This window comes from Phasianus colchicus, chromosome 24 (assembly GCF_987193195.1).
Source record: "Phasianus colchicus chromosome 24, bPhaCol1.hap1.1, whole genome shotgun sequence".
NCBI classification, from domain to species: domain Eukaryota; kingdom Metazoa; phylum Chordata; class Aves; order Galliformes; family Phasianidae; genus Phasianus; species Phasianus colchicus.
This window is the reverse complement of record NC_143459.1, coordinates 2,772,936-2,798,776: the sequence shown is the minus strand read 5'-3', so window position 1 is coordinate 2,798,776 and position 25,841 is coordinate 2,772,936. Positions and strand designations below refer to the sequence as shown.

The window sequence follows — 25,841 nt, the reverse complement described above, 5'->3', positions numbered from 1 at the left end:
GGCTGGGAAAGAGCCCCCAATGGGGTGCTGCTCCCTGCAGTCCCCTGTGCCCAACTCCTGAGCCATGTGCCAAGGGATTCTGCCAGGGCACCACAGTGCCACAGTTTGGGCTCCAGGAGCGGGTGCTCAGCTCACTGCTGTCGGGCACTGCAGTGCATCCCATGGCATCACAGGGCCCATGGCATCACAGGGGCCACTGCCCAGACACCGGGCACTGGGGGCTCAAAACAGGGGACATGGGACAGGGGAAATGAAATGTGGGGTGTGGGGCACGAGATGTGGAACATGGGACATGGGAACTGGGACACAGGATATGGGAGATGGGACGTGGAAAATAAGGGAGGGAGGGGATGCTCTCCTGATTTCCTAAGCACTTTGACTCGTCCATCAGCATCTTGGGAAACTTCCTGATAAAGCTCTTCTGTCGGTGCCACCAAAGGGGTTTTGCAACAGCAATATTTGCAGAGTTCCATGGAAAATTGCTTTCACTCCCTGCACCCCACACCCTACACCTGCCTGGTGGCCTCGCAGTGCTCCTGCCTCAGGGCTCACCCAGCACACCCAGCCCAACCCCATGTTCCCCCAGCAGCTGTGGGCACCCATCGGGGCATTATGGGGCACACCGAGCTCAGTCCTGGCTGCCTCACAAGTTGAACGTCTGCCCTATTCTTCACCTTTTGCACAATGGCTTTGTGGCTTTCCAAGGAACCATGCAGCACCCTGGCACACGCGTGGCACCCTGGCCGTGTCTTGCTTTGGTGACGCCCTGCTGGCAGCTGCCTCGTCTGCACACCAGGCATCAGCAGCAGCAGAGCTTGGTACCCACAGGGAGATCTCCAGTGTCCAATGGGAGAGCAGAGTGCTGATGTGGGGATGGGCTCTGAGAGAGAACCCAGGGCTGGGGAATCCCTTAGGAGAAAACAGCAATGGGACACGAACTGGGGTTTGGGCTCCCGGGGTGCAGCAGCACTACATGACCTTGTGGGCTCCATGATGGGAAACCAATGGGGAATCAATTTGGTTATCAATTGGGCATCCATGGGTGGTGTATGGAATATCAGTGGGGCATCCATGGGGCATCAGTGGGATGTCAGGCAGGTATCAATGTGACACTGGTAGGGTATCAATGGGGCATCAACTTGGTATCAATGGGCCATGAATGGCATGCCAGTGGGACATGAAAGGGATGTTAATGGGGCACCAATTTGGTATCGATGGGACACCCGGGGTTGTGAATGGAACATCAAAAGCACATCAATGGGGCCAACAGGAGTATGGATGGAATGCCAGCAGGGTGGTTAAGGGGCATCAATTCAGTATCAATGGAACATCAACAGATGTCAATGGAATGTCAACAGAGCATCAATGGGACATGAGTGGGGTGTCCCCAGCGGGACATCAGCGCGGTATCCCAGGTGTCACGGCTGGGTGTCCCCACAGCCGCCGCTCCCGGGCGCGGTCCCTTTAAGCCGCCGGGATCCCTCCACGCCGCAGGCCGTGCCAGAGGGCGGGGCAAGCCGCCGGAGCCCCGCCCCCTCCCTCTTCACCCCGCCTCTTTCTTTTTCTCCTCTTTCCGATTGGCGCTCCGTCGAGCCCCGACCTTCCCTCTGCACCAATCAGAACGCAGGAGGGGATGTGAGACCCGGCAGCGATTGGCGGCGGGGCCGGGCCAATGGGGGCGCGGCGGGGCGCCTATATAAAGCGGCGGCGGGGCGCGGGCGAGCGCAGTGCTGAGCGCAGCCGGCGGCGGGCGGGAGCGCAGCGGCGCGGAACGGTTCCCTGCAGCACCCCCCCGGGGTCCGCCTCCGCCCGCAGCTCCCCCCGCTCGGCACCGGCTTAGGGTTTTTTTTTTTTTTCCCTTCACTTTCCTTCTTTTCCCCCCCCCCCATCACCACCACCTCCCAGCCCGGTATTTCCGGCTGATTTCCGCACCGCTTCCGGGGGGAGCTGCCGGCGGGGCGATGCTGGCGGCGGAGGCTGCGGGCTGCTCGGAGCAGCGCACCGGGGAGCGCTTCAGCGTGCTGACATGGGAGCAGGTGCAGCGATTGGACCAGATCTTGGGCGAGACCGTCCCCATCCACGGCCGCGGCAACTTCCCGACGCTGTCCGTGAGGCCCCGAACCATCGTGCAGGTGAGAACCGGGCGGTACCGGGGGGCTCTTGGGGTTCTGCCGCGGTCCCGGGGGATGGGAGGGGGGGTGGGGGATGGGAGGAGCCCCGCACTGCGCTCCCGGAGGTTCCCCCCCCCTCTGTGTGCCCCGCACGTGGCGCTGCCCCCGGTCCGCACGGGGCTCTCGGTCTGATTCCAGAGTTCTGTTGGTTTAACCATAAAGTCATAACCGTGTTTAATATTAAACTGACAGCGTAGTTCAAATAAGCTGATGCATATTCATGTTTGGGAGGCAACTTCGTTCTTCGGTAATGACTCATCAAATGTAAAATCGGGCATGTTGGCTTCTAATTACAAAGGAGATTCGCGAAGCCGAGCCCCGGCCGGCTCTCCCAGCACAGCGGCGGCTGCTGCTGCGTTCGGAGCTCGGCTGCCCGACGGATGGATGCCTCCCCCCGGCTGCCCCGCTGTGGTTCTGTGCTGGTTTCCTTCTTTCCCCGATATCTTTGGGTTTTTGAGCTGTTGCGTGCAGCCCAAGGAGCTGCTGTGGGGTTGGGGCAGAGCTGGAGCACCCCTCATATAGCATCCCCCCGCAGCTGTGTCCCAAAGGGATGCTGCTCGAGCTCCTTCCCGCAGTGTTTGGGGCTGAGTAATTCTGAGGAGTAACCAGAAAGGCACTCGTTGACAGTGGGGAACAGCAGGTAGGGTTGGGGTAGGGCTGGCTGCCTGTCAGAACCAATTAACTCAACCACAGTGGAGGTGAGGTGCGGGTTTGGGAAGCAGGTCAGCAGCTGTGTAACCCTCCAAATATCTGCCCCTATGGGGAAAATCACATTCCTGCCCCCACTGCAGCCTCCTGTCCTTGGGGGGGGGGATCTGCTGAGCACTGAAGCTTTGGGGTCAGGGTGGGGTTGTTCCCCCCTCAATGCTTAGCAGAGCTGTCAGCCCTCAGTTATGGGGCTGAAGCTCTGTAGGTTCAGTGTAGGATTGAGCAGCCATCCTTGGGCTGTGTCTGGGAAGTTAAATTGGAACGAGACCTTCCCCCAGCTCTGCTCTGGTATCTCTGTGATCTGCATCTCACCTCAAACCGAGCCCCACAGAGCAGCAGTGCTGGCAGTGTGCATGGCTCAGCAACAGAGAGCTCGTGTGGGTTCAGCTCTCTGACAGCTGCTCTGCAGATAAACCACTCCTGGATTTTTTTAGGAGTAAATTCCTCTTTTAGAGGACAAATGTGTTCATATGCTGGTGGGGACTTGGGACTTCCGACGGCGAGCAGCTCCCTGGTTAACTGTTGCCCAGCATGTGACCATCGCCGTGGGGCTGGCATTGAGCCTGGGCACATCTCCAGCCTGAGCAGCAGTTCCTAATGTCAGAGAGCAATGGGGAAATGCCAGCATTGTAGCTGCATCAGGACACCGAGCGGCCTCCCGGGCTTGGGATTTAACAAGTTTTAGGGCAGTTGTAGGAGCATTTTTTCCAAACGTGTCTCCCTGCAAGGGCAGCTCAGGGTCAGTGCGGCTCACTGTGGTCCTTCACCCCGGTGCTGCTTCTAAACCAAAGGATGGAGCTGCAACATGTGGGTGTCCCTGGGAGAATGGGGTGCCCTGCTGGGGTAACTGCTGTCTGTACCCCAAAGTTGGGTTCTTCCAAGCTGCCTCCTCACATCCAGCACCAGGTGAGCAGGCGGAGGTTTGCAGGGCTCTGTAATTGCAGGAAGGAGAAATGAAAGGGATGGGAGGGGGGTGAGGTTTGCATCTTCCTGCAGCAGCTCATCCTGCCTTCCCGAGATCTGTGAGCTCTGTTAAATGACAAGCTGTGTCCGTGGCAGTTTATTGTATGGTCTTAAGGTGATTCCAGTTAAGTAATCAGGCAAATGATTCAGCCTCGTACTCAATGAACAAAGCTCTGCAGGTACGGGTGGGTGTGCCAGGGCTGAGCATTAACACTGCTGGAGTAACACCCGTCAGATGAAAGCTGCCTCCTGTGCTTGATAGCACGCTAAGTTCAGCACGAAGCTCTGACACACTGGAAATTGTTAGGATACACTTACTAGTTAGGACACGAACTTGCATACACCTGGCCAAGGCTTTTGAGTGCTTCTGGCATCTTGATTTGCCTCTAATTAATCTTGACAGGTAAAAGGGGACGGCCGGAATGAGTGAGCAGCTCTGATGAGATCAGCAGGGACGGCAGCCACCCCAGAGCCACCGGGGGGAACCTGGGGATGGCTGGCTGCAGCCCCAAAGAGCAGAGCCTGCTGCCCAGGAGCTGCTGGGATAAGCAGGGAGGGGAGGGCACACAGATGTGCTGGGAGACCCTCAGATGTAAGGACGCGGTGTGGGAGGCATCCAGAGCTGTGCCAGCAGCTGGGGTGGGTCTCCCAAAGTGACCTATTTCTGCTGGATTAGCTCTTCATTTTGCTGTCTTGCACTGGGGTGACCCATATAAGTGTGGGGAGCGGATCCCAGTGCTGTCAGAGGGCTGCCCTGGGATCGGGTGCTGGCTTCTCACCTCCGTTCTTCTCATCCATCCCTCAGGTCGTCCGCAGTCGCCTGGAGAAGAAGGGGATCGTGGTGCACAACGTGAGGCTGAACGGCTCAGCAGCCAGCCACGTGCTGCACCAGGACAGCGGGCTGGGCTACAAGGACCTCGACCTCATCTTCGGGGTGGATCTGAAGACGGAAGACGTCTTCCAGCAGGTGAAGGATGTGGTGATGGATTGCCTCCTCGACTTCCTCCCCGAAGGGGTCAACAAAGACAAGATCACCCCCATGACCCTGAAGGAAGCCTATGTGCAGAAGCTGGTGAAGGTGTGCAACGAAACCGACCGCTGGAGCCTCATCTCCCTGTCCAACAACAGTGGGAAGAACGTGGAGCTCAAATTCGTGGACTCTCTCAGGAGGCAGTTTGAGTTCAGCGTGGATTCCTTTCAGATCATCCTGGATTCCCTTCTGCTCTTCGGGGAGTGCTCGGAAAACCCCATGGCTGAGAACTTCCACCCCACGGTCACCGGGGAGAGCATGTATGGGGACTTTGAGGAGGCCATGGAGCACCTGAGGAGCAGAGTCATCGCCACCCGGAACCCGGAGGAGATCAGAGGTGGGGGGCTCCTGAAGTACTGCAACCTCCTGGTGAGGGGCTTCAAACCCAAATCCGAGGTGGATATGAAGGCTCTGCAGCGTTACATGTGCTCCAGGTTTTTCATAGACTTCTCTGACATCGGCGAGCAGCAGAGGAAGCTGGAGTGCTACCTGCAGAGCCACTTCGTGGGCATGGAGGACAAACGTTATGACTATCTGATGACCCTCCACCGGGTGGTCAATGAGAGCACGGTCTGCCTCATGGGACACGAGAGGAGGCAGACCCTGAACCTCATTGCCACGCTGGCCGTGAGGGTCCTGGCTGAGCAGAACATCCTCCCCACTGTCACAAATGTCACCTGCTATTACCAGCCGGCCCCTTACATCAGCGAGATCAACGTCAACTACTACGTGACCCACGTGCAGCCCTTCCTGCCCTGCAACCAATCCTACCCCACGTGGCTGCCCTGTAACTGAGCTGGGATGAACTTCAGGGGCTGCCCTCGAGGTATTCCCTGGTTTTGGGGAGCCAGGAGTGGGGGTGACCTTCCTAGAACTGCAACGAAAGGAAACTTCACTCTTGCCCCCCCAGCGTGTGTTGCTGCTGGGGTGGTCAGAGCCAGGCCTGCAGGCTGTGATGGGCCGTGCAGTGCTGCAGGAGCTCAGATGGGAAGATTTATTGTAGGCAATGGGGGGGGTGAGGGGGGGGTGTGAGGGGAGATTGTAGAGTTCCGGTGAGGTAGATCTGCACTGCCCTGAAATGGATCTGAATCTTTTTTTCCTTTTTTTTTTTTTTTTAGTGCAGGGGGTGTTATGGGTGTGTGCAGACTTGTGGTTTCTGATGAGAGAAGCCAGAGTGGCTAATTTCCTGTGAACGGACCAAAGAATCCTGTTTAAGTGCCTGTAACAACATAAACACAACTGTACTGTAAACCTGATATATAGATATATATTTTTTGCAGGGGTTGACATCCCGAGAGCTCGAAGAGGGGATGTCCTGCGTGGAAAATGTTTCTGTTGTATGGGTGGGAGGGGGAGGGGGGGGGTCATGAGATCATTTCTAGTAGCCTTGCTGGAGGGAGAGTGGGATCTGGCTTGGATTGACTGCGTGTAAATGCCTGAAATGGGGAGGATGCTGCTGGGGGGGTGCGTGGGTTGACTGAAGCTCCCCATCCTGTGGTGCCTAAAGGTGAATTTGTCCATGGAGGATGATGCAGATCGGTGTGGGAGCCCCAGGCTGTGCGGGGTGCTGTGTTTTCTAGGGGAATTGGCAATGCTGCTTTTCTTGGCATGCAGCGTGGCATCACGTTTGGGGCTCTGTGGGAAGAGCAGGCTTGTCCTTGAAGCACAATGCATTCAGGAGGCTGTTATCTCATGGTGGGGGCCGTGTCCCTGGGGAGGGGGGGGGGATGCACAGCCCTCTCCCAGCACCCTGATCCTCCTCCACTTTGGAGCAGGTCCTGTTCAGAAGCAGCTGCCGTGATCCCAGCTGTGTGAACCATTGGAACTCATCCTCTAGCTGGAAGCTGGGGTCCCACGTGAGGGGTGGTTGGTGTTAGGAGAAATTCTGTCTTCCAAACAAACCCTGTTGTGTCTTAAGGGCCCCGGGGTGGTTCTGCTGGGTGTGCAGAGCCTTTCCCTGTGCTGCCCCTTCTCACCGAGCATCATCTCAGGCCATCTGTGCGTGGATGGGGCGGTGGGAAGGCAGCTGGGTGCTCCCTCTGAGGCTAACAGACTCAGTATCTCTACTAACTCATTTGTGTTCCTGTGACGACTGTACCAGGCGGGCAGACCTGCTAAATAAAGTCTAGATACTTGGAATGTGTCTAGCCAGATTGCTGCCTTCTTTGGGGGCAGGGGTGATGTGGGGTGGGGATGCCGCTGGGGGCTCCTTGCACTTAATACCAACTAACCAAGTTTCCCATTGGTGCAGCTTTGCTTCCTGCCCAGGAAACCCCATGGAGGAAGCACTGGTGATGCCACAGCAGCTCCGGGTGTCACTGTGGCTTTTCCCACGGGGCAGCTTTGCTTTCACAGGCACGGCTCACCAGCAGCCTGCAAACTGCCTGGTGCTCTGCTCCACGCAAAGCTGTTCCAAGGGTGGCTTCGAGATCCTGACCACCATCTCCCATTCCAAGCTCCACGCCGTGTAGCATGCTTCTCTTCATTCTTACAGGCTCCTTACTCTCTACCCACAGAAACAGAGATGCACTAAACTGAGATTTTGTTTTTTTTCCCCCTCCTCCCTATTGCAGATGTGTTTCCCTACAGCTGACAGCTCGACTTACGTTGAGATTGCACTTTTGGTTTGTGGAGTGCGTGTGGTGGGACTCTGAATGGGTTGAATCTGAATTTTCTAGACCTTGCAGTGATACTGTGCTGCCTCCTGTGAGGGGGCATTGGGAAGATTCCAGTAGCTCAAATGGCACTTGATTTTGTTTTAAGTGTTTTTTTTTTTCCTACACCTGTATCACTTGTCATGCGATGGGCTTGACATAGATTCACTAGATTCTTTAGAATCTGTTTAAAAATAAATACAGTGTATTCAAATCTGTTGGTTTTTTTTTTTATTTGCTTGTCTATTAGGGCAGGGGGGTGGTATTGGTGCTGTCCTTACTGGAAAGAACCAGAACAGATTGATGGTGTGGAGCAGCTCTGGCTTCCTGATTCTCCCTCTGCTCTGCCCCAAAGCCTGGTGGCACATAGCTGGGAGCTTCCTATTCTTAATGATGTCCCATGGGTGTCCTGTTCCTGGTGGTCCCATGAGCATCCTGCTCCTCGGTCACCATCTGGGGTCCCATGGGACGATGCTGGGTGACCCTCCCTGCTGCTCCTGCCTTCCCATGAGTAGCATCCCCTGCTTGTGGTCACCGACACCGCGTTGCTCCTCTGCTGTAGTGCTGCACCCTGCAGCAAGGTGCTTCCCCTTGGGATGGGGGTCTGGGAAGATGTGGGGGGGCTCCTCTTCTAGCCAAGCCCTGTGCCCAGCCAGGTTCCTAGTGGTGGCTGGGAGCTGGGTGTGAGCTCCTCGTTGCCTGGCTGCCCTCCAGCCGGAGCTGCAGTTTCATTTCCCCTTGCAGAGCTACAGGCAGTTCTGGTTCCACCGCAACAATCATGCTGACAACATGCCAGTCCTTGTTTGGGACAGACTTGCTGGCTCTGCTTCTCCAAACTCTGGCAGTCGTGGGGCTGTGAGCTTCTCTCTGACATCAGCCCTGGGTTGGAGCAGGGATCGTCCCCAGCGGCCGCTCAGGTGGGAGCTGCTCTGGGTGAGCTGATTTCCCCTCGTTGGCACTGAGCTGCCTTTCCCCGAGCGTTTGCTGGGCCTGAAAATATCTGCCAGGTCTGTCGGCTGCTGCTGTGACCCTGAGCGTGGCAGCAAAAGCCCTGACAGCACCGGCTGTCATTGTTGGGGCGGATCAGGCGGCACAAAAGGACGCGAGTGGAAAGTACTAGCTGTGAGCAGAAAGGAAATGTTTACCAACCCGCGTTCGGGGCTCTCTTTTGTTGATTGTCCAATAAAACCACATCTCTCTTTATTTATTTAATTGTTTATTGCCCTTTGCAGCTTGTATCTGCCTTCTTTTTTTTTTTTTTTTTTTTTGCTTTGGGCAGGGGGTGATGGAGCAAGTGGGGTTGGAAGTGATGGGTGACCCCCTGAGCCAGGGTTGGCTGTGTGTCCTTCCCCCTTCCCTTCCCCCTTATCCCTTCCCCCTTCCCTTTGCCCTTCCCCCTTCCCTTCCCCCTTCCCTTCCTCCTTCCCACCTCCCCCTTTCCTTCCCCCTCTCCCTTTCCTTCCCCTTCCCTTCCCTTTTTCCTTCCCTTCCCTTCTTCTTCCCCTTCCCTTCCCTTTTCCCTTCCCTTCTTCTTTCCCTTTTCTTCCCTTCCCTCCTTCCCACAAATGGGAGCACCGAGTAGTTTGGCTGCTGGGGTTCCCTGCTTTGCACAGCTCCTGGCTCTCCTCCTGTTTTTGCACCCTTGCTGTGATGCTCTGAGTGACTGACATGGTCAGGGGAGGGATTGCTTGCTGAGATCTGCATGCAGAGCATCACACGGTGGTGCCTCTATGTGCCTAAAGCCACCCTGCAGCTTCGTGGCCCCACTACCATAGAATTGCATGGGTTGGAAGGGACCTCAAGGATCATCAGATCCCAACCCCTGTGCTGCAGGCAGGGCTGCCAACCCAGGTCTGCAACTGGTGCTGCTACCAGGCAGCTCAGCCCCCCAGGCACAGCGCAGTGCTCACAGCCTCAGCCCTTTTCCTGGAAGCAGGTCTGGCCAAGCCCGGGGCTTGGAGGAATGGGAGGAATTTGTCTCAGGTTTCCAGAGTGCAAGAAGCATCTTGCTCCCACCTTTCAGCTGTCCTTAATCTGCTCTGCTCTGAGCACCGTCCCTCTGCCTGCTGGCGGCTGGGTTCGGGTTGGGGTTGGGTTGGGGTTGGGATGGGGGTGGGATGTGGATGGATTTGAGCTGAGTTTGGGTTGGGTTGGGGATGAGTTTGGGTTGAATTTGGGCTGGGTTTGGGCTGGGTTGGGGATGAGTTTAGGTTGAATTTGGGCTGGTCTGGGGCTGGGTCAGGGCTGGGAGTGGGCTGGGTTGGGGATGGGCTGGGGATGGATTGGATTCAGGCTGAGATTGGGCTGGGTTGGGGATGGGCTGGGGATGAATTGGTGCTGAGTTTGGGCTGGGTTCGGGCTGGGTTTGGGCTGGGTTTAGGCAGCAGTTTGGCCATCTCCAAGATTTTGGAGCTCCTGCATGTCCTCGGGCAGCGCGGGTGTTAACTGTGCTATTTGAGCTCATGCCGGCTGAGAGAACAGCCTGTCTGTGCGGCTCCTCTTTCCATTTATAGCTGTGTTTAGGCGATCCAGTGCACGGACCCTCGCGCTCTGACGCCTGGTGCCAAGCACGAGACAAATGCTTCATTGATACGTGCATACCGGGAGGGCAGCGGGGCCGGGACGGCGCTGAGCTGGGTGGCACGGGCTGGGGCTGGGCAGGCTGAGCACAGGGTAATGCCCACGAGTGGGGAGGAACGTGCAGCACACAGCTCTGCTGTCTCACCTGCCGGCCCTGAGTGCTGCCTGCTGGAGCTGAAGGATCACAGGTGGGGTTTCTGAGCACCTCAGCTCAGAGTTGGGAATGCAGGTGTCCCCTTCCCTCCTGAGCGCACGGAGGTGATGTCAGAGGTGCAGAGCTGCTTGCACACACCAGCTCAGCTCCCCATGTGCACTCACAGACCAACCGTCCCCGGTAGAACCATAGAATATCCCAAGTTAGGAAGGACCCATATGGATCCCTGAGTCCAACTCTGGCAGTAAAAAGGGTTTTGCGCTTGGAAAACCTGGTGCATCCTCCGGAGGTGCTGAAGGTTTGCTGGGTGGTGCACAGCAGAGCAGAGGGTCTTTAGGTGGGAGCGTGGTTCTGGAGTTGTGCCTGGTGATGATGAGGCAGATAACACCCCACACAAAGCACAGCGTGCCCTCTCACCTTTAGGGCTCACATCTTTTTGTCCAGAATCTCAGAGCCAAAGGGCCGCCCCACCTCCCCTTCCTGCCCAGGGAGTGACATTTCCCTTTGCTCTGTGGATGGGACATCTCTCTGATGAGGACATCTTTGCCCACCCATCCAGGCTGGCTGATCCTTGCCCCTTGCTGCCACCACAGCAATGTTTACCCTGCTTATCTCACTGCTCCCAAACCCCTACATCTGACAGGAGCGGTGTCACCCTGCCTTCCCAGTGCCATCAACACGCAGCGCTCCCCACGGCATCGGTGTGCCCTACATTTCAGCCTGCTGTTTTAATGAAGGGTGGCTGCCTCACACCCCGACGGCCCTCCTGCCTCTCCCTGCAGCACCCAGAACGATTACACCAAGCATCCCTTCCCCTCCTGCACAATTACAGCTCCATCCTGCCTAAATCCGCATGGCCGCGGCGTGACTCACCTAACGACAGCTCCCCTAATGAATCCTGGGTGCATTCCTTCCAGGCTGGACGTGATGTTAACGTGCCATTTAGTAACCAGCCACCCTTTTTCATCGTCAGCACAGCGAGTCGAGCCAGTTTCTTCCCCTGCCCCTCCTCTGCCACAGCGGGACGGGCGGCTGCAACCTGTCCATGTCAGCATCCAGGGCGTCATTCCCTTTTGTGGAGGGGTTTCTCACTGCTGCGCTGAGGTCCAGCAATCTGCATCTGCTCTGGGAAAGGAGAATTGCCCACGTGTGTGTATCAGGTAAGCTGAAATAGAGCCCTGATTGGGGCAGAAGGGATGAAGGTTTGGGGTTGGAGGACACAGGGCCTGGAGCTGCCCAACGCTGCAACATGGGGTTGTGGGGTTTTCTTTCTGTTTGATTGCTGCTCAAGGGTTTCTCCTTCACAGAGCCATCAGCAGGTGCTCCCAGATCCTGAAAGCAGCAGCGGAGGAGATGGTGATGGAGACAATACAGCCTCTGCCCCTCACAGCCTGGGGCTGTGCTCCAGCATCACACAGCCCAGCACTGAGTGCACCTGGAGCAGGACTGGGATCCCAGTGCACATCCCCAGTGGTTTCCAGCTGTGTGGCACACCTGCCTGCACATGGCACTGTGTTGGGCTCCCACAGCGTGCCCAGCCACTGCAAATCCCCAACACCTCCCTGTCCCCAGCCCCAAACAGCCCTGAGCTTCACCAGACCACAGTTTGAAGAAGCCCATCGTCACGCTCTGTGCCTGCCCCACTTGGGGGTCAGCAATGCCCTGTGAGCAGCTGCCTGGTGGGGGGCAGCTGGAGCTGCCCTGGGGATGTGGTGTGGGTGTGCTGGTGTGTGTGCCCAGAGGATGGGGCACAGGGATGGAGCAGAGCCCTGAGCAGGATGCTCTGAGGGGGATGCTCGGGGGCTGCAGCGTGGGGAAGCGGTGAGATGGGATGGGGTGACAACAAGACAAACGTTTTGTGTCACGTGGAGCAGAGCCTGGATTCAGCCTGGAGCCACTCCAGCTCGATGAGCAGCGTGTCCTGCAGCGTTGTCCAGGGCTGTTTCCAGGGAGCACTTGGCTATGAGACAGGACAGCACTGAGACCATTGCTGTGGGTTTTCCCTCGCTGCAGGACACACAGTGGGGTCTCTCCCTGTGTTCTCCCCTTGGTTTCTGCCCAGGTGTGCAGGTTCACCTCACAGAGCCTTCAGGAAGGATTAAGGAGTTTGTTCTGCTGTGTGATTTCTGGATGACAACTTCCAGCTGCTCTCTTATTGATTGGGAGGGTATTTAGTAGCCTGGAGCGTTAAGGGATGCCCTGAACTGTGGCTGTCACCTCTGAGATGTCTGAGACATCAGCCTAGATGGCTGTAATTCAAAGCAAAATGGGGAGCCCAGGGTGCTGCCAGGCACAGCCCAAGCGACAGCATGAAATCTGGGTGCTGGGAAGGGATGCAGAGCTCATGGCTCTTTTCCTGCCTCATCCTGCCAGTCCCAGCAGCTCTGTCAGCACAGATGTGCCACGATGCCTCGCCCCCTGAGCCCAGGGCTGGCCCAGCATCCATCAGGCTGCCAAGCCGGGGGATGTCCCCAGCCCACCATGGTCCAGAGAGCCAATATGGGGACAGCAGGGACACAACTCCCTCCCAAACCGGCCTGGGCAGCTCTGGGAGTCCCCACGCCGTGTGTCACCCCTTGGGAAGACACTAATTGTCCCATCACAGGAGAAGGGCTGGAAAAAGGAAGTAACGAGGAGCTCTTTGTGACACCCATCTGCTCCTCTCCAGCAGACGTGGCTCCAGGAGGCTGCTGTGGCAGTGCCATGTGCCGGTGCCATGTGCTGGTGCCATGTGTTGGTGCCACGTGCCAGCCAGCGTGCGCAGAGCTGCAGGATGGACAGGTGAGATAAGGAGCTGTGTGCACGCACACTGTGCTCCAGCACACCCAAGCTGAGGGTGATCTGCTTCTCCTGCATCCAGGGCTTGGGATACACCAGCACATGGACTGTTCTGCTCCATGCCCTGAAAGCTCAGAGCTTTGCAAATCCTGAAACGCTGCTTGCAAAAAGCACCGGGAAAACCCCAAACCTGGAAAGCAGCAGCGATAAGGGGCTGACGGGGCAGGGAAGGAGTGGCCGTGGCAGTGCAGTGTTTGCTCTGGGCTCACCGGCCTCAGCTGGAGCAGAGTCTGATGGCAGGTAATAAATCCAGCTGGCCATGCCCTGTTCTTCGAGTATTTCAAGATTACTGCAACCTTTGTGTCCTGGCTGCTTTCTCCCAGCACGGGCTGCGGGTGCAGTGCAGGAGATTACAGCCTTTCAGTGTTATTTATGTGCGTAACTCCGGGGTTATCAGGAGAGCCTAGGAGAGGGAGATAGCACATTAAAACAGCTTTGCTTTATACTGCAATTATAAGGCTCAGCAGATGATTTCTAGAACGCACAAGCCACCCTGAATGCAACACTGAGCCAAGGGACCCCGTGATGTGAATTGGAGGAGGGAGGTGTGTGCACCGAGCCCCATTTCAGCCCCCAACAACAGACACAGCATCTGGGGGCTCACGGTACCCATCAGATGGAGGGAGCAGAACTGCCCCAAACCTCAGCAGGGATCGTTCCATCCGCCGCCCCGCGCTGCAGATCAAACCCCCGCTGACCTGCAGGGCTGACAAAGGGACAATGGTCTCTGGGCTTTGTTTAATGTCCCTGGGGCTGGCAAAGGACGTTCCCAGCTGCTCACCTCCCTTTGTTCCCGTGTTGACCATGGCAGCATGGAGCTGCGGTGCCCCGGGGTTTGTGCCCACGGCTCCATGTCCACACAGCTTGGCCCTGTTGGTTGGATAAAAGCTGTTGATGTGGGCTGCTTTGGAAGGTTTTTGGTGCTTTTTAGGGTTCTGACTGTGGAAGGGGATCTCTTCTTTGGGTTAGCACCCCCCACCCGATGCAGAGGGTGCAATGATGGGAGCAGAGGGGCTGCCCTGAATGGATGCAGCAGAGTCCAGCTGGATGTGTCCCACAGTGTGGGCACTGGGTGCCACCAGGATGGAACAGAGGAGTCACCACATCCCCAAAAAGCTCCCACCCCCTTCCCATATAGGATTTTGCAGCACCTCCCCTGGAGCATTGTCCACACCAAGCTGGTCCCAGGGCACATTTATCAGCACCGCTGCCTTTCGGTCATGGGGGTAAGAGCAGGGGAGCAGTGTGCCAGGTGCCAGGGAAGGCAGTTTGCTTTGCCTATCAGGAGGGAGAGAGCAGAAAGCAGCAGAAAGATAAATGCAGCCCAGGTGCCTCTGGCAGTGCTGGCATCAGGGAAAGTTTCCATAGGGGTTGGTGGCACTGGGTTGTACAGCTTCACCCCATCCACACGTCCTCTGGCTCTCCTCACCTACATCCCATGGATGTGGGGAAACCCCACCAGCCTGGCCTGAAACCCATCCCAGGGGGCTGCCCACCCATCTGCTAGCACTGGGCACAGCCCGACCTGGGAAGGTGATGCTGCAGTGGTGGCCACAGCTCTGCCCCCCCAAACCCCACCCCATATGGGGCTGCTCCCATAGGGATGTGGGTCCATGACTCCGTGTGCTTAAAGCCATGACCATCCATCCCTGCAGTGTCCTGGTCCCTGTCCCGCAGCGCTGACAGCAGTTCCCATTGCATGTCTCATACAGGGCACAGGAGATGTGGGTTAGGATCCCAATTCTGTGCTAGGAATAGGCTCTTTTGGGATGCACCACGCCACGTCACAGCTTTACTCAGCTAAAACCAAGAGGCAAATCAGTGTTACAACATGTATTTCATGAGGACTCACTAAAACAACCCAGAATGACAAGGCAAAGCCCCAAACCACAACCTAAACCATTCCCATGGGGTTGCATTCCCAGATAACCCTTCCTTCCTTCCTTTCCTTCCTTCCTTCCTTCCTTCCTTCCTTCCTTCCTTCCTTCCTTCCTTCCTTCCTTCCTTCCTTCCTTCCTTCCTTCCTTCCTTCCTTCCTTCCTTCCTTCCTTCCTTCTTCCCTCCCTTTCACCCTCCTCCCCTCCCTCCCTCCCTCCATCCATCCATCCATCCATCCATCCATCCATCCCTCCCTCCACACATCCATTCATCCATCACCCTATCCATTCCTTCATCTATCCCTCCATCTCTCCATCCATCCCTCCATCCATCCATATATCACTCCACCCATTCCTTCATCCCTCCATCTCTCCCTCCACCCATCCATCTATCCATCCATCCATATATCCATCTATCCATCCATTCCCCCATCCATCCTGCCCTCCCTCGCTCCATCCCTCCCTCCCTCCCCCATCCATCCATCCATCCATCCATCCATCCATCCCTCCATCTCTCTATCCATATACACATCCCTCCATCCATCCCTTCATCCTTCCATCCCTTCATCTCTCCATCCATCTCTCCACCTATTCCTTCATCCCTCCATCCATCCCTCCCTCCTTCCATCCATCCATCCATCCCTCCATCTCTCTATCCATACACACATCCCTCCATCCACCCCTTCACCCCTCCATCCCTCCATCTCTCCATCCATCCCTCCATCCATCCCTTCCTCCTCCCTCCCTCCATCCCCCCCCCCGTGCGTATTTCTCTTGGCAGGGCTGGCAGCCGCGGGCAGGAATGTTTCCCTCTGCCGAGTGAAAGTGGAGGCAGGAATTGCTGGAATAGCGACAGGCTGAGTAACAGCGCTAACTTTATTCTCTGAAACAAAGGGCAGTGTCCCAGACACCGAGGGCTGTTCCAGCTCCCGGCGGCCGGCAGCACGGAGGCCAGGGCTGGGGAGCGCAATAAACTGCAGCTGACGGCAGCCCTGCAGCCCCTGCCCCAAATTTCCAGCCCCAAAACCAACCCCCTCCCACTGGTTCCCACTGGTGAACCCTTCCCTTGCTGCAAGGGGAGCTGAGAGTGTGCTGTAAGAGAGGAGAGTTGAAAAAGCAGCCCCGAGGGGTGGGATTTCTCTCTAGGATCATAGGACAGCCCTTCCTCTCCTTTCCGTAGGGATCCCTGGATTTTGGAGGGCTCCCCATGGGGTGCAGCCGTGTGACGGCCCCGAGCAAGCAGGGGGCTGCAGGGGGGTCCCCACCACAACAATCTCTCCCATTCCCAGGGCTTCCTGGCTCTGGGGGTTCTTTGGTGGTGGCTGAGGGGTGGAGGGTGAGGAGGAGGTGAAGGAGGAGGATGAGGAAGACAGTGAGAGGAGGAGGAGAAAGAAGAGGCAGAAGGTTTTCTCATTGGGAACTCTTGGAAAGGGGAGATAACAGCAGTACAAGGGGAGATGGTTTGAAGTTGAAGGAGGGAAGATTGAGGTTGGATGTGAGGGGGAAGTTGTTTGCTGTGAGAGTGGTGAGGTGCTGGAACAGCTGCCCAGAGAGGCTGTGGATGCCCCGTCCATCCCTGGAGGTGTTCAAGGCCAGGTTGGATGGGGCCCTGGGCAGCCTGGGCTGCTGTGAAATGTGGAGGTTGGTGGCCCTGCATGTGGCAGGGGGTTGGAGGTTCATGGTCCTTAAGGTCCCTTCCAACCCTGGCCATTCTGTGATTCTGTGGAACTCTTCAGTGGCACAGATGTTCCAGCATCTCCCCATCCCACCCCCAGCAAGATCCTGGACCCCCAAAGAGCATCCCAGGGCACGAGGCTGAACCTGGGCTGATTTTCCTTAACCGTGTGGTTTTGCATCTGAGCAGGATCTCTCCTGGTTGCCCAGTGCTAGCAGCTGGGGACGGCCTTGGCTGTGGGGCTCAGGGCAAGGCAGCGCTTTCCAAAGCAAATATTTGAGCAGCACAACAACACGTGGGAAAGAGCAGGGGCGTTCACTTCCCCCCCTCACTGCACAGCAGTGGCTCCAGAGAGCTGGACCCTGCCCGGGGGGGTTCAGCCATGCCCTGACCTGTGCTGGGCTGAGCTGCTTGCAAACCTCGTTCTGCCCCATGGGTTTGCACAAAGAGGCTTTAATGTTAAAAGGGCATCGCTCTTGGATGGTGCTGGGCAGCAGCAGGGCAGGCAATGCGGGGAGGAGTGAAGCCACAGAGGTTGCTGTCCGTGCCCCAGATCCACCCCAAAACCCATCTGTGTGAGAAGAGCGCAGTGCTGAGCTCAGGAAGGGGCATCACTCATCACCTGTCCTCAATGCTGGCCATGTTGGCTGTGAAATGGCTGTGCCAGCTGGCCGACCCCACCCAACCCTGTACAACACAAAGCAATGCAGGTCTCCATCGATCCCTCCGATGGTTGCAGCCAGAGCTGCTCCCTGTCATTGCATTCACCCATTTCTCCTGCTGCACGCGCACAGCTCGGCTTCACCACTCTATTCCTCTTTGCTCTATTCCTATTGGCCTCAATATCCTTCTCTCTGAGCGTCGTTTGGCAGCTTGCATTTTACTGCAAGGAGCACAACACCCAGACATCCCAAACCTCCCCCCAGGGTGGGAGCAAGAAGGGCACCATTGCTGGGAATGGCACAGTCCTCACCCGCGCCCACGGTTTTCTTGGAAGCCACACTGGAGGTGGGAATTGCACCCATGGGAAAGGTGAGGGCTGATTCACAGCTACCAGCCCTGGCACGCCGGGCACCCAGCAGCACTGCTGCCATCTGCTCGTGCCCACGTCACCTTTGGCAGGGCAGTGCTGGCAGCCCATCCCCGAGCACCGGGGGTCAGCACCGAGAGGGTGTCAGCAACTGCTCAGCAGCCCCACTCTGCCTCCTCCTCCTCCTCCTCCTGCTCACCAGCAGCCATGGAGACGGTGTCCCCATCACAGCGTCCCCATCGTGTCCTATGGGGCCCTGCGGGGAGGCTCGTTCGAGCCAGGGCTTCCCCAGGGCTTCTCCATAACGGGAGCTGCTCCCTCCTGCTCAGCTCCATAAGAGGAGAGGCGGCTGGGAGCGCTGAGCACAGCTTGGCTTCCCCCATGGATTCCTTTCCTGCCCGTCACTGACAGATATAGTGCCCACGTCAGCACGGCCATGTCAGCCAGGTCTCGGTGCCCAGGATGCCACGAGGTGCAGGGGGTCCTTTTGGCATCATCCCTCACCCCCTCCTCGCATTGAGGCCAGCAGGGGATGAGCTCACAGGTGTTAAACGGGATGAAAATAAGGGCTGTGGGTGCAGTGCTGCCCTTCACCTCTCTGTCTCGTGTGTGTTGGTGGCACAGCAACGCCTCTGGTTTCCCCTCGGGTGGCTGCAGTACTGCTGGGACAACTCGAGCTGCTTCAGGCATCACATCTGCCAAAATCTGGGGCTTTTCTCCTCAAACCCCAAAGCTGTGATTACAACCCAGGTGTTACAATGCTGATCTTTGGGTACAACCATCCCTCACCGCACACAGGGACCAGGATGTGCCACAGCCCGGAGCGCTGCCTCGCTCCCCTCCGCCTCTGCAGGGCAAAGCCCAATCCCCAGAGCCCTGCTCCCTTTGTGCTTTGGGGCTGACATCCTCACAGGTCACTGCAGCAGGGAAGGGAGCACCCAGGGGAGCCGTGACCGCAGCCAGCGAGTCAGTGCTTTGGGCAATTAACCTCTTTAAAACCCTTAATGAAGCGTGATCAGGTTACAGGTCTCCCATCAGGTCGGGTTGCTGTGCAGACAGCCCTCCTCCATAGGGCCCAGCAGCTGTGGGCTTTAACATATACGTATATAGGGTGCGTGGGGACCCGTTCCCACCTCCTCCAGCCCCAAGGAGACAGTGAGCAGGGCACAGCCCCTCGGTGCACCTTGCCCTTTGAGGCTGCATGCTGCACACGTGGTTGAGTTATTTTGGGGTCCCTTCCCAGGGCTCCCAGCAGGGGACACTTCCCACAAGGCGCAGGTGCTGGGACGCTTGGTGTCACCCCCTCATTGGGGTCACATCTGATGGGGACGGGAGGTGGTGGCAGGACCCTGCCCAGCATCTGTGGGAGTTGGGTGGGAGCTGTTTGAATGCCAGCAAAGCACAGCATGGATGCTTCCCACCGCTGCCCAATGGAGCAGAAAGAACCTCTGAGAGCTGATTCCATCAGTCCCACAACACAAGGGGCCAAATGCCTCTGAGCATGGGAGGAAGGCAGCTGGGAATTGGCCCAGGGGCCACTTGCAGCAGGAATGGGTTCCTGAGACCTGAAAACTTGCAAAGGGACAGCATGGGGCGGCAGGGGGGACGACAACAGAGATGTCCCAAATGGCCTCGGGCAGCAACAGCTTTGCCCAGGGGATGAGGTGGCTGCAGACCCCATGGTGACCTCGAGTCTGGGGGTCTCAGACCCTCAGTTGTGGGTTGGGGGCAGCAATGGGGCAATGCAGTTCTAAAAATGGGATTTAGTGACATTTCTCTGTATGTCCAAATGGGGGGCTGAAGCACGGGGGTGCAGCTGCCACAGGGAAGGGTGGGAGATGGAACTTTTCACGGGCTCAGAAAGATCCCAAAACACCACGAGGTGCCACCTTCATCCCCACTGCTACCACAGCTGGGCCTGGATGCTGGAAAAAAGAGCCTGAGAACCCACTGTGGTGTCCCCCACAACCCCCAAAATCCTGCAGGCTGGGCTCAGGTGCTCTGAGGGGCCAATCGGGGATGGAAGGAGCAATTCCCACCTGCTCTGCCTGACTGGGGCTAATTGGGGTTAATTGGCTTTTAAGGGAGACCAAGATGGAGGGCAGGGGGATGGAGGTGTCCTGAGAGAAAAGGGGAACCATTTCAGGTGGGGACCCCGAGGGGACACCGTGACACCGCATCTCACCTCCCCCTCCTTTCAGCCTCCCCCCATCAGCCCCATACCTCAACCCCCCGTGTCACAGCCCCCCATCAGCCCCACATCTCCCCCCCCCCTCCCAGCCCCACACCGAGCTCCGTCGGGCTGCACTGCCCTCTGCTGTCGTCGCTCCGCAGCGGTACCCGCAGCCCCACGCGTGTCCCCTCCCACGGCTCTGCCCGTGCCCGACCCAAAGGGATTCGGAGGAGAAAACAGAGCTGAGCATCCCTCGGCGCCGCGTTTGCCCTACAAAGGGAAACAAACCGAACCATCTACCAAAGGCACCGCAGGAGCACGCAGCACGATGAGGCTGGGATTGTATGGAGAGAGCAGGGCGTGGGGAGGAATCGCTGCACCGAAGGGCTTTGAATGATTTTATTCTTACTGGTTTAATGGAGTGGATTATTATTATCATCATTTGCTTTTTCCTAAGGTCTCTCCCCGCCGTTCCTGCTCTAATCAGGTCAAAAGCTGATTTGGAAATAATCACCAGAGAGCGTATGTGTGTGTGTGGGGGGGGAACCAACCAAGAGAATTAAGCCCAAGCTGTGCATTTCATATTATTAATTGAAAGCCTGGCACAGATAACGCATCCCTTCTCCAGGCTGAGCCCCATAAGCTGCTCCAGCAGCAGCCCCTGTCCCTCTGTGGGGTGTGCAGGATTAGGGCTGAGCACGGGAGGGCAGAAAGCAGGGAGCATCCAGCAGGGGAGGGTGAGATGCAAAAGGAGGAGCACACGCACAGGAGCCCATCTGATAGCACGGGTTTGATTGCGAGGTGTTATTGGAGCTCGTTTGCTCATCCCTGCTCTGATCACATCAAGACACAGCTCGGAATGAGTGGAATATATCAAAGTTTACTTCTGGCATCGCCCTGCCAGGCAGGGACAGGGCAGCACCCGCAGAGCAAAGCGCGCACAACAGACCTGCTGTGTCACAGGAAGGTACATTCATGAGTCAGTGAGACCCTCCCCCATCCCCCCGACCCCTCAAAACAGAGGGGTTTTTTTATTCTTTAAATTAAAAAAAAAAAAAAAGCAACACAAAAGCTGAGCTGTGATTCTTCCAGCAGGATTCACGCAGCCTCTGAGGAAAGCTGCAGCAGAACGAAGCGCGGTGCGGTGAAGCAGGAGCCTGGGCTGCAGCTGGCAGCGATCCCAGCAGGATGGGGACGGTGCTGCTGTGTCCCAACCCTCCATCCCAAGGCTGGCTCAGGGCTGGAGGGGTGCAGGGGGGGTTCAGTGGTCCTGTAGAAGCCTTCTGCTCAGCCCTGAGCTCAACTCCGAGCCTCCTCGGAGCTTGCAAGGATGGACTCTGCCGCAGGGTGACATTGGGGTGCCTGAAGGATGCTGGCTCAGTGTGTCCCCACGCTTCCAGTTCTGAGCATTATCTGCCTGATGGCAACCAGAGCAGTCCCAGCCGTCCTGCTGAGCCCTGCAGGATCCACGTAGGGTCAGCGTTGCAGTAAGGACCGGTCCTCTTTGCTCCCTGCCCTCCCAGGATGCACAGTCTGAAGCTCAACCTGGGGCTGGCGGATGTGGGGTGGCCCCCAACCCCCTCAGTTCTGCATGGGGCTGCACTCAGGCTCAATGTCAGCACTCGTGTCCCGATGTGAGGGAAGGGGCACAGCCCCATTGCGGCTGCTGCTTCCAGAGGGTGCCGACAGCAGGTTCCCCTTTATTGCCTCCAGACCTTGTGATCTTCCAGGGAAACCCCCAGCCCTGCAGGATCCCCCAACCCCACAGAAGTTCCCAGACCTGCTGGGTCCTCCCCACCACGCACTCAAGGATCAAAACCCTGCTGTGTCCTTCAAGCATCCCAAACCCCAAAGAGTCCCCCAGGGACCCCTTCACCCTCATCCTTCAGGGCACCCCAAGGTTCCAGACCTTGCTAAGTACTCTGGAGCTCCCCAATCCCACTGAGCCCCTTAAGGAACTCCAAGCATCCCAGCCCCCTCCCCATTAAACCACCCCTAAGGACTCCAGATCCTGCTGGATTTCCTCCTCACTCCATGGACTCCCCCTGACCCCGCAGGGTCCCCTCACCGGAGCAAGCTTTGTCAGACCCCAAAACCCACAGAATCCCCCTAACACCTCCCCAGCTCACAGCACCCCAACCCATCAGTCACCCTCACAGTCCTGCATCCCCCTGTGCCACGTAGGACCCCCAAACCCACAGCATTCCCATGACACCTCTCACACCCCCTCCACACCCTCTGCTCCCTCCGGCTCCCCAAACCCACAGCGTTCCCACGAAGCCCTCAGCACCCCCACGACTCCCCCCCACCCAACCACCCACCTCCCCTCTTTTCTAAGCGGGGCTGCGCGGCGCAGCGGGCAGCCTCCTGCTGGGCGTGTGCACGGAGGAACGCCGCGATCTCCCGGTCGCCCAGGGCACGCAGCTTCGGAGCGCTCGGGCCGCGGCAAGCAAAGCACCGGGTCGGGGACGAGGGCGGCGGCGGAGCCCCTTCTGCAAACGCTGCCCCTGGGCGGCCAGCGCCAGCTGTGCCTGTGCCACGCCGCTCCCCAGCCGGCTCAGCGCCTCGGCTCGGGCGGCCAGGCGCAGCTCGGCGTGCCGCAGCGCGCAGTGCACCTGAACCACGCGGCCCTCCAGCTCCGCCGCGGCTCTCCGCCGGCACTCCGCAGCCACCAGGCGCCGCCGCGCCGCCGCCAGCTCCAGCGAGCCGCCGCTTCCTCCTCCTCCTCCTCCTCCTCCTCCTCCTGATGCCGTTCCTCGTGCTGATGCTGTTGCTGCCGTTCCTCCGCCGGCCGCCGTGCCGGTGCTGCTGTCGGAGCGCTCCGGGCGCTGCTCGTCTGTCGGAGCCGGGGATGCGGCGTCCGCTGTCGCCATGGGGAGGAGACGGGCGGAGGGAGCGCTGCGCTGCGGGTAGAGCGGAGGGGCGGGGTGATGCTGCACGGAACGGCACCGGGGGGCGGCACCGACAGCGGGGAGGGTGGGACGGTACCGGCAGCGGGGTGGGGAGGGGATGGGGGGGGTGCTGGGGAGTAATGGGAGGGAATGGGTGGGATACTGGGGGTGCTGGGAGGGGAAGGATGGGATACTGGGGGTATTGGGAGGGGATACTGGAAGGTATTGGGAGGGGTTGCATGGGATACTGGGGGTACTGGGAGGGGATACTGGGATACTGGAAGGTATTGGGAGGGGTTGCATGGGATACTGGGGGTACTGGGTGGGGAAGGATGGGATACTGGGGTACTGGGAGGGGATACTGGGATACTGAGGGTATTGGAAAGGGTTGAGATGGGATACTGGGGGTACTGGGAGAGATTGGATGGGATACTGAGGGAATTGGGAGGGGAAGGATGGGATACTGGGGGTATTGGGAGGGGATACTGGGATACTGGAAGGTATTGGGAGGGGTTGCATGGGATACTGGGGGTATTGGAAAGGGTTGAGATGGGATACTGGGGGTACTGGGAGAGATTGGATGGGATACTGAGGGAATTGGGAGGGGAAGGATGGGATACTGGGGGTATTGGGAAGGGATACTGGGATACTGGAAGGTATTGGGAGGGGTTGCATGGGATACTGGGGGTACTGGGTGGGGAAGGATGGGATACTGGGGTACTGGGAGGGGATACTGGAAGGTATTGGGAGGGGTTGCATGGGATACTGGGGGTACTGGGTGGGGAAGGATGGGATACTGGGGAGTAGTGGGAGAGACTGGATGGGTTACTGAGGGAATTGGGAGGGGTTGCATGGGATACTGGGGGTACTGGGAGGGGATACTGGAAGGTATTGGGAGGGGTTGCATGGGATACTGGGAGTACTGGGAGGGGATACTGGGATACTGAAAGGTATTGGGAGGGGTTGCATGGGATACTGGGGGTATTGGAAAGGGTTGAGATGGGATACTGGGGGTACTGGGAGAGACTGGATGGGTTACTGAGGGAACTGGGAGGGGATGGATGGGATACTGGGGGTACTAGGAGGGGATACTGGGATACTGGAGGTACTGGGAGGGGATGGATGGGATATTGGGGGTACTGGAAGGGTGTACTGGGGATACTGGGGGGACTTGCAGATGTTGATGGGATACTGGAAGGTATTGGGAGGGGCTGCATGGGATACTGGGGGTACTGGGAGGGGATGGATGGGATATTGGAGGTACTCAGAGATGTTGGTGGGATACTGGAAGGTACTGGGAGGGGTTGGACAGGATACTGGGGGTACTGAGAGGTGATACTGGGATACTGGGAAGGTGGGAAAGACTGGCTGGAATACTGGGGGTAGTCGGAGATGTTGATGGGATACTGGGGGGATACTGGGAGGGGATGGATGAGATACTGGGGGTACTGAGAAGGGATACTGGGATACTGGTGGTTCTGGGAGAGGTTGATGGGATACTGGAAGGTACTGGGAGCAGTTGGATGGGATACTGTAAGGGGATGAGTGGGATACTGAGGGGGTGGTAGGAGGTGATGGATGGGATACTGGGGCAGGCTGAGTGGGATGCTAAGGGGGGGTCTAGGAAGGGATGAGTGGGATACTGGGGAGTAGTGGGAGAGTATAGATGGGATACTGGGGAGGACTAGGGGTACTGGGAAGGGATGAATGGGATACTGGGGGTACTGGGAGAAGTTGGGTGGGACACTGGGAGGGGATGTCTGAGATACTGGGGAATAGTGGGAGGGACTGGGTGGGATACTGGGGGAGTACTAGGAGGGGAAGAATGGGATACTGGGGGTACTGGGAGGGGATGGGTGGCATCCTGGGGAGAAGTGGGAGGAGTTGGATTGGATACTGGAAGGTATGAGAGAGGCTGAAGGGGATGCTGGGGGTACTGGGAGGGGAAGAATGGGATACTGGGGGTACTGGGAGGGGATGGGTAGGATGGGGAGTAGTGGGAGGGACTGGATGGGATACTGGGATGGGATGAATGGGATGATAGGGGTACTGAGAGTGGCTGGGTGGGATACTGGAAGGTATAGGAAGGGGGTGAGTGGCATACTGAAGGTGTAGCAGGAGGGGATGGATGGGATGCTGGGAGGACTAGGGGGGGCTGGGTGGGATACTGGGAGCACTAGGAAGAGATGGGTGGGATGCTGGGGGTACACTGGGAGGGACTGGGGGGATACTGGGACAAGATGAATGGGATAGTGGGGATGATGGGAGGGGCTGGGTAGGATACTGGGGATTATTAGGAAGGGCTGGCTGGGATACCAAGGCAATGCTGGGAAGAGTCAGTTGGGATACTGGGGAGATTCTGGGAAGGGGTTTCTGGCTGTGGCACTGGAGATTATTGGGGAGGGTGAGGTGGAATACTGAGGGGATACTGGGGAAGGGTGGGCTGGGATGGGATATGGAAGGATTTGTGTGGGCCTGGTGGGCACAGGGGGGTGAACGGGGTGGGGAACAAGGGGAGTGAGGTGGGTGGGGAGGGACAGGAACCTCAGGGAGGGTGTCTTGAGGACAGGGCTCTGAGGGATGGTGATCCAGTGGGACAGGGATGCTTTGAGACTAGGAATTTGGGAATGGGGATTACAGGGACAGGGAACTCGGGGATAGTGAACATCAGGTGTGAGGACTGTTTGAGACACAGAGCCTCGGGGACAGGGACCTCAGAGCTGGGGATCTCTGAGGGCAGGGGTGCTTTGGGACAGGACCCCTTGGGGACAACAATCCATGGGGACAGGGATGCTTTGAGGTGAGGATCCTTGGGGCAAGGAACTTGGGAATGGGGATTTCAGGACAGCAATCCTTGGCATCAGGGGATCAAGGCTGCTCAAGACAGAGACCCTTGGGGACAGGGACCTTTGGGGACAAGGATTCTCAGGGAGAGGGCACAAATGCTGTTTGAGGTACAGACCCTCGAGGACAGGAGATGTGGGATCTTTGAGATATGGGCCTTCGGGGACAGGGATCTTCAAGAACAAGGATACTTGGGGACAGGGGATGAGGGCTGTCTGAGATACAGACCTTTGGGGACAGGGACGCACGGGGA

The 25,841-nt window shown here is 57.8% G+C and overlaps 2 protein-coding genes across 2 annotated transcripts; one reads left to right on the top strand and one right to left on the bottom strand.

The window, feature by feature from the left end:
- Nucleotides 1–1,736: 1,736 nt before the first annotated feature.
- On the top strand, nt 1,737–7,011 carry TENT5B (terminal nucleotidyltransferase 5B). Its single transcript, XM_031595037.2, has 2 exons — nt 1,737–2,132; nt 4,648–7,011. Exons 1-2 carry the CDS (start codon nt 1,962–1,964, stop codon nt 5,665–5,667), a joined length of 1,191 nt encoding a protein of 396 aa, XP_031450897.1. The 5' UTR covers nt 1,737–1,961; the 3' UTR covers nt 5,668–7,011.
- Nucleotides 7,012–20,713: 13,702 nt separating this feature from the next.
- On the bottom strand, nt 20,714–22,820 carry TRNP1 (TMF1 regulated nuclear protein 1). The gene has a single exon (XM_031594676.2). The coding sequence runs from the start codon at nt 22,724–22,726 to the stop codon at nt 22,187–22,189; it is 540 nt and encodes a 179-aa protein (XP_031450536.1). The 5' UTR covers nt 22,727–22,820; the 3' UTR covers nt 20,714–22,186.
- Nucleotides 22,821–25,841: the final 3,021 nt, after the last annotated feature.

Bases quoted from the DNA above. Each gene is read 5' to 3' on its own strand.
- TRNP1 (XM_031594676.2), bottom strand. From the start codon at position 22,726: ATGGCGACAGCGGACGCCGCATCCCCGGCTCCGACAGACGAGCAGCGC.
- TENT5B (XM_031595037.2), top strand. From the start codon at position 1,962: ATGCTGGCGGCGGAGGCTGCGGGCTGCTCGGAGCAGCGCACCGGGGAG. The intron at 2,133-4,647 runs GTGAGAACCGGG...TCCATCCCTCAG, and splicing joins GGCCCCGAACCATCGTGCAG to GTCGTCCGCAGTCGCCTGGA.